We start from the raw sequence: 7,052 nt of genomic DNA, 5'->3' as shown, positions 1-7,052 counted from the left end.
GCGATCACGGTTACAGAGCGGCGAATGCGAGTGTCTGCGAGCCGATATGCAGCGAGCCCTGCGAGATGGGCACGTGCGTGGCACCGGAGAGTTGCAGCTGCACGGAGGGCTACGGACTACGTTACGGCAGTTCCAAATACAAATGCGAACCTATCTGCGAAAACGACTGCAGCAACGGCCAATGCATCAAGCCTGGATTTTGCGTTTGTAATAAGGGATACGTTCTGTCGAATGGAACGTGCAAGCCACACTGTCCGATACCTTGCGAAGAAAATGCAGAATGCATAGGGGATGGTAGATGCACTTGCATGAAAGGATATCACTTAATACTCCCACATTTAATGACAGACAATATATATTTTAGTGACATTCTCATAAAAGTGGCAAGTATACCTGTATAATAAGATATAAGCATTGTTATTCAGTACCGTCGGATCATTTTCAAATATCTAAAATGCACCCACCACGCGAAAGAAAAATTTTAATCTTCAAGAACAAACGCTTTTTTTTCTCCATAAATAGAATAAAATCATAATTGTTTATAAATATTATGTTTTTAATATAAGTAAAAGGATGTATTAATTAAATTGTGGCTACATGGAAAAAACGATTTTGCTCAAAGATTCTAAAATTTTGCTGAGTACAGATTTGAAAATAATTTTATTGGACTGTATATATCAAAATAATTATCAAATATGGTAACTCAAATATGATAAGCAATACTGCAAAAAATTTTGATATTCTAGCAACTAGCTTAGGTTTCCTACATAATTACTTTTGATGACTTAACAAAATTATTTTCAGATTTGTATTTAGAATCTTTCAGCAAAATCTTTTCCATCTATTCATGATGAACATATGTGTACATGAATTTATAAAGTCAAAATTGTTGCCTAAATTATAAACGTTATACACAGTATGCGACAAGATTAATGCGTTTTTGAATTACAATTTTGAAATCATACACATGTTTGTTTATCACTTGAAGTCTGAAGTTCAAAAGTCTGAAGATTCCTTTTTCCAATATATCTTTTAGAAATTGAATAAGGATTTTCGCTCGACAAGTTATCGCGATTTACTAATTAAAAAGAACTTATTTGATCTAAACAATTAGCCGCGGGTGAGCCCTGTCTGCCAACCGGTTTGCAATTTCATGTGCATCAATGGTAGATGTACCGAGCTAAACGTATGCACCTGCAATCCCGGTCACTATCCGTCGTGGATCTATCATCCCAGTCGAAGCAACAGCATGATGCGCTTCTGCCTCAAAGTCCACGGACCTCCCTGCGACGAGCATTCGTGCGGGGATAACGGAACATGCGACGTGTCCGGCGTTTGCGTTTGCAACGAGGGTTACGCGAAGGACACGAACAATGATTGCGTGCCCTTCTGCGACCCAGCGTGCTCCAACGGCACGTGCACGGCACCGAATCGCTGCGAGTGCCACGACGGCTTCGCGTCGCGGAACGAGAGCTTCTGCGAGCCGGTTTGCGAGAAGGGCTGCCAGAACGGCGACTGCATCGGCCCGGATCATTGCATCTGTCACGACGGTTTCGTACCGGATATCGTCAATCACTCAGGATGCATCCCCGAGTGTACTCGCAACTGCAGCGGACACGGCGAGTGTGTCATTGGCCGCGACAATTTATATAACGCATGCGAGTGTCAGTTTGGATGGACGGGACAGGACTGCGATGAACCGATCATGTGCCTCATCATGATGGCCTACGATCATTACGACGTCAACAGGTGAATATTATCGACCCGTCTGAACATTCCGTTCCTGACCTCGCGAAAAGCGTCCGCCATTAAATAATTTGCTAAATAAATTTTTGAGTATATTCGCACATATTCATTGCAGAATCACTATTCGTAATAATACAAATAGTACAATCTTACAAGCCGTCCCCAGCGTACCGTATTGTGACTGCGACTATTCCCTTGATAACGAAACACTATGCATCATGATGCATTCTGTTAATGGCAATACAACTGATATCGGCTGCTTGCTTAATACAGGTAAGTATTTGCAATCAAAAAATTAGTTATTTACGGAAATTTTTAACTAATGTTCTTTAATAATAAATTTTTTGATTACACAGATTGTTCGAGACCACCTGCACCACCCAAAATGAGAGAAGTGGTTTCTATAAAAAATCCCAAAATTTTGGTAAGTAAATCGGGTACGCTCTATCGAACGATGATATTTTCAACTTCTAGTTCCGAATGAAAAAGGGCTATTTAGGCCAGATGTCGATTTTTTAAATGAAACGTGATATATTGTAATTGGCATTTTTTGAAAAAATGTTTGATATAAAAGTTTCATGTTTTTTTTGCGCAGAATCCAAATCTGCAATAAAAAATTCCATGTTCCATTTAAAAAAATCGACGTCCGCTCTAAATAGCCCATTTCCATCCAAAACCCGAAGTTGAAATTATCACCATTCGATAAAATATCCGATTTACTTATCAAAATTTTTGCTATTTTTGATAAAAATCACTTCATTGTTAAATGAGTGGCGTAGGTAGCCTGAAACATCATATATATTATGCAATCGTTTTTAGTAATGTAACAGAATTTCAATAGTTTGAGGAAGAATTATATTTTTAAGACTTTATATTAAATTATATAAATTATTTATTAGCAAATGTTACTTGCAAAACATCAAAGTTTCATCTTTTCATAAAAAATCTATATTAAACATTTTCAGTTCATTTTACAAAAATTTTAAAATACAGAGCTAGCTTTAAAAAGTTTACTTGCAAAGAAAAGTATGAAAACTGATAAAAATAATACGAAACATTAAAAATAAATATGGTTTTTTATATATAATTTTATATTTTGTAAAAAAATTTGAATTTGTTTATTTCATTTACGCTACCTTTCATTTTGCAGATTTGCCATGTCGTGTAGTTAATGGCAATCAGCGTTACATCTCAACTAATGTTAACAAAATAGTTTGGCCTTTCGTGACTATCGCTATATTGCTGGCCACAGGTCTAGGAGCGATAGCGTATATAAACTATATAAAGTCTCGCAAACGTCAACAAAAGAAATTAGATATAGGTATTTTTCAAAGTGTATTACTAACAAAAATTATCATTTCACAATTTGCGAAAGTGTAACTGAAAGATAATTGCGACAATCTGATCTTTCAACTGCACGTATTGTGATATTCACGTTATATTCACGTGAATATCATTTCACGTGATTGATAAGAAACGTTTACAGTTTCCGCAAACAAATCGCTCTTTTAATACGCTCCACTCATTTATTAAAAATACTAAAACAAGAAACTTATAATTTAATGGAAATAGGTCAAACTAACGAGCAATTAACGAAGGTGACAGCGTTTATTAAACTTATAGTATAAAAAATTAAATTTTTATGATGGACAAATGCGCTACATGTTTCAACTTTACTTAGTCTTTTTCAGCCGCATTAAATCAAATTAATAATGAGAAACGTGAGTCACATAGTCAGTATAAAATAATAACTTAATAAATTAATATAGAAAAACGGAAGTTAGTTTGGCCTATTTCCATTAAATTTTGATTGTTATTACATTGACGAGTTTATCTTCATATTGTTAAGAAATTTATAATTAATATTTTATTGTATTTTATTCGACAACGAGATAACGATCTTGTAATATTTGGTTTCTAATAGGTCCGTCAACAAGTACATTTGCGCGAGAATCTTTCGCCACCGAGTCTTTGTTGCCTGACAATGAGATTCAACTTTGAAAAAAACTGTCACGAAGAATGAACTGGAATAGTAGATATTGATGATAAATAGTACAATTTGTAGTAGTAATGATAAATTAGATAATATTTTATTGTTGAGAAAAAAATAAATAATGTTCATTTAGACAATAAGTGGTGTTAGTAATAATGTTTTCTCATATAATCAAATTTATTACTTTTTTGAATATATATATATACGAAGTTGTTTCGATGATAATAAGAGAAATATGAAAATATAGATATATGTATAAAGGTATCTCTCAAAATAGATATTGTCTAATGCGAACGCCTGTTGTAATTTGCTCCAAATAATATACTCTACTGCGGTAAATCGTTTGGAGATTCACTCCAAAAAATTTAGAGAGTATGCCTAAATTTTCCAACAAATAGTATGTTTTAAAAAATAAAGATTTCTATTAATCTTACCTCGAGTGAATTTCCCTCAACGAATGATATCAATACGTTGAAATAAACTTTAGGCTGCGAATGAATATATAGGCTTTGAGTATCTTTCTGATAACACAGTACATCCTGCTAAAGAATAACACAGCGTGCAATTGTATATCGTACCCAAAGCAAAAGATAAAACGAGATAGTATATGCGAAGAAAGCATCACAACGGTCAGTCTAAACATCACGGAGCAAACATCAACTTCATAGAAAGAGCAATAAATCATGGGATTACTTTACGGCCTAATCGCTATTTTGACTGTCAAGATATTATTTTTACAAGTGGACATAGAGCACGTGAATGCATTCAGTGCAATGACCAGTAATGTTTTGCGGCATGAGTATTCGCCGCTTCAATACAAATTAATGCATAAACTTGATAATTTAAACTGCAAGGAAATACTCAGGTACTTTTACACTTTTTTACTATAATATATTGAAAATTATATTCTATTTACACATTACATATCCAGTGCTTCTTCAATTTCATTTTCAACATTAATGTTTAAAATATTTTCAAGTTTTTCGAAATATCTTGCGCGTTTGGATATGCTACCACTTATATTAATTATCCTATTATTGTAGGCAGAAAATACCAGAATACCGTCCTTATACAGAAACATATAGAACGATCGATCCGTTTGGATTCTATCAGATCAGGACTCGAACTAATTACAGGCGATTGGTAATCAGGATCATAAACAACGTTTGCAATGATACATATAAAAGAAATGAGAAAGAAATAAGGAGAAAAACACAATTTTATAAATTAGCAATCCTTTAGTCTTTATATTACTGACAAATTAACAATGTAGTCTGTTTATGCCGCGACTGTAACCCGCTAATTCGCTAATCACGTTTACAGATCCACAACGAGATAACATGCTGCGAAGGCTACGTTCTATCCGGAGCTATGTGCACGCCGCGTTGCCCGGAATCGTGCAAAAAGGGTACTTGCGAGGAACCGGATGTGTGCACCTGCAACAAAGGGTACCGCAAGTTGAGCGACGGCATGTGCGCGCCGGAGTGCACGAACGGCTGCGTCAACGGCACCTGCGTCGATGCCGAGGTTTGCAGTTGCAACGAGGGTTACTCGCTGGACTCGGATGGATTCACATGCCGGCCCGTGTGCGACGAGAGTTGCGAGTGGAATAACGGATCCTATTGCTCCGAGCCGAACGTGTGCACGTGCCGTCTCGGTTACAGGAAAATTGACGATGACTACCAACTCATTTGCAAGCCCGTTTGCGATCACAAGTGCACCAACGGCCATTGCACGTTACCCAATGTTTGCACGTGCAACCCGGGCTACGAGGTGGACGAGGACGATCCGTTCGTCTGCGAGCCCAAATGTGATCAGCCGTGCATTTTCGGGACGTGCACGGCACCGGGGACGTGCACCTGCGATCACGGTTACAGAGCGGCGAATGCGAGTGTCTGCGAGCCGATATGCAGCGAGCCCTGCGAGATGGGCACGTGCGTGGCACCGGAGAGTTGCAGCTGCAAGGAGGGCTACGGACTACGTTACGGCAGTTCCAAATACAAATGCGAGCCTATCTGCGAGAACGACTGCAGCAACGGCACATGCATCGCGCCCGGATCGTGCATTTGTAATCTTGGATATGTTTATGATGAAACGAATCAAATGTGCAAGCCACATTGCCAGATACCTTGCGAAGAAAACGCAGAATGTATAGGGGATGATAGATGCGCTTGCATGAAAGGATATCGCTTAATACTCCCACATTTAATGACAGACAATATATATATTAATGACATTCGCATAAAAGAGGCAAGTATACCTGTATAATAAGATATAAGCATTGTTATTCATTATCGTCAGATCAATTTTCGAATATCTAAAATGCATTCACTACACGAAAATTTTAATGTACAAGAAAAAACGCTTTTTTTCTCTATAAATAGAATAAAATGAATTGCATATAAATATAATGTTTTTAATATGAGTGAAGAAAGTTTTAATTAAATTGTAGCAATTAAAGAACGATTTTACTCAAAGATTCTAAAGTTTTGCTAAATACAAATCTGAAAATAATTTTCTTGGACTATATGTATCAAAATAATCATGTTGGAAACTCAAATATGATGAGCAATGCTGCAAAAAATTTTGATATTCCAGCAACCTTAAGTTTTCAACATAATTAAGTTTGATGACCAAACAAAATTATTTTCAGATCTGTACTGAATTAAATTTTAGAATCTTCCAGCGAAATCTTTCCCGTGTATCCATAATAAACATATATATTTATAAAGTCATAATTGTTGCCTAAATTATAAATGTCATACGCACTACGCGACAAGATTAATAACAAGTTTTGAATTCCAATTTTGAAATTATGCACTTTTTTGTTTTTCGCTTGAGGTCTTTCAAAAGCCTGAAGATTCCTTTTTTCAAGTATACTCTTTTAGAAATCGAACTCGGATTTTCGCTCGTTAAGTTATCGCAATTTACTAATTAAAAATAACTAATTTGATCTAAATTAGCTGAAGCAAAAACTTTGCCAACCGGTATGCAATTTCAAGTGCATCAATGGTGGGTGCACCGAGCCAAACGTATGCACCTGCAATCCCGGTCACTATCCGTCGTGGATCTATCATCCCAGTCAAAATAACAGCTTGATGCGCTTCTGCCTCAAAGTCCACGGACCTCCCTGCGACGAGCACTCGTGCGGCGATAACGGGACATGCGACGTGTCCGGCGTTTGCGTTTGCAACGAGGGTTACGCGAAGGACACGAACAATGATTGCGTGCCCTCCTGCGATCCAGCGTGCTCCAACGGCACGTGCACGGCACCGAATCGCTGCGAGTGCCACGACGGCTTCGCGTCGCGGAA

At 37.1% G+C, this 7,052-nt stretch overlaps 2 protein-coding genes across 2 annotated transcripts in view; both read left to right on the top strand.

Annotated features, from left to right (window-relative positions):
- Nucleotides 1–3,874, top strand: part of LOC105457520 (fibrillin-1-like) — a 10,478-nt gene extending 6,604 nt beyond the window's left edge. The window contains exons 11-15 of the mRNA XM_011702229.1: nt 19–383; nt 1,115–1,749; nt 1,862–2,019; nt 2,897–3,067; nt 3,671–3,874. Of these exons, the coding sequence (XP_011700531.1) occupies nt 19–383; nt 1,115–1,749; nt 1,862–2,019; nt 2,897–3,067; nt 3,671–3,747 (1,406 nt within the window). The 3' untranslated portion in view covers nt 3,748–3,874. The remainder of the gene's footprint in view (nt 1–18; nt 384–1,114; nt 1,750–1,861; nt 2,020–2,896; nt 3,068–3,670) is intronic.
- Nucleotides 3,875–4,244: 370 nt separating this feature from the next.
- LOC105457519 (multiple epidermal growth factor-like domains protein 11) overlaps nt 4,245–7,052 on the top strand; it is a 4,421-nt gene continuing 1,613 nt past the window's right edge. Inside the window, exons 1-4 of the mRNA XM_011702228.1 lie at nt 4,245–4,604; nt 4,783–4,882; nt 5,063–5,989; nt 6,703–6,997. Of these exons, the coding sequence (XP_011700530.1) occupies nt 4,423–4,604; nt 4,783–4,882; nt 5,063–5,989; nt 6,703–6,997 (1,504 nt within the window). The 5' untranslated portion in view covers nt 4,245–4,422. The remainder of the gene's footprint in view (nt 4,605–4,782; nt 4,883–5,062; nt 5,990–6,702; nt 6,998–7,052) is intronic.

This window comes from Wasmannia auropunctata, unplaced genomic scaffold (genome assembly GCF_000956235.1).
Source record: "Wasmannia auropunctata unplaced genomic scaffold, wasmannia.A_1.0 LD335214.1, whole genome shotgun sequence".
Taxonomy (NCBI): Eukaryota; Metazoa; Arthropoda; class Insecta; order Hymenoptera; family Formicidae; genus Wasmannia; species Wasmannia auropunctata.
Note: the sequence above shows the minus strand (reverse complement) of the source record. Positions and strands in the feature narration are given on the sequence as shown.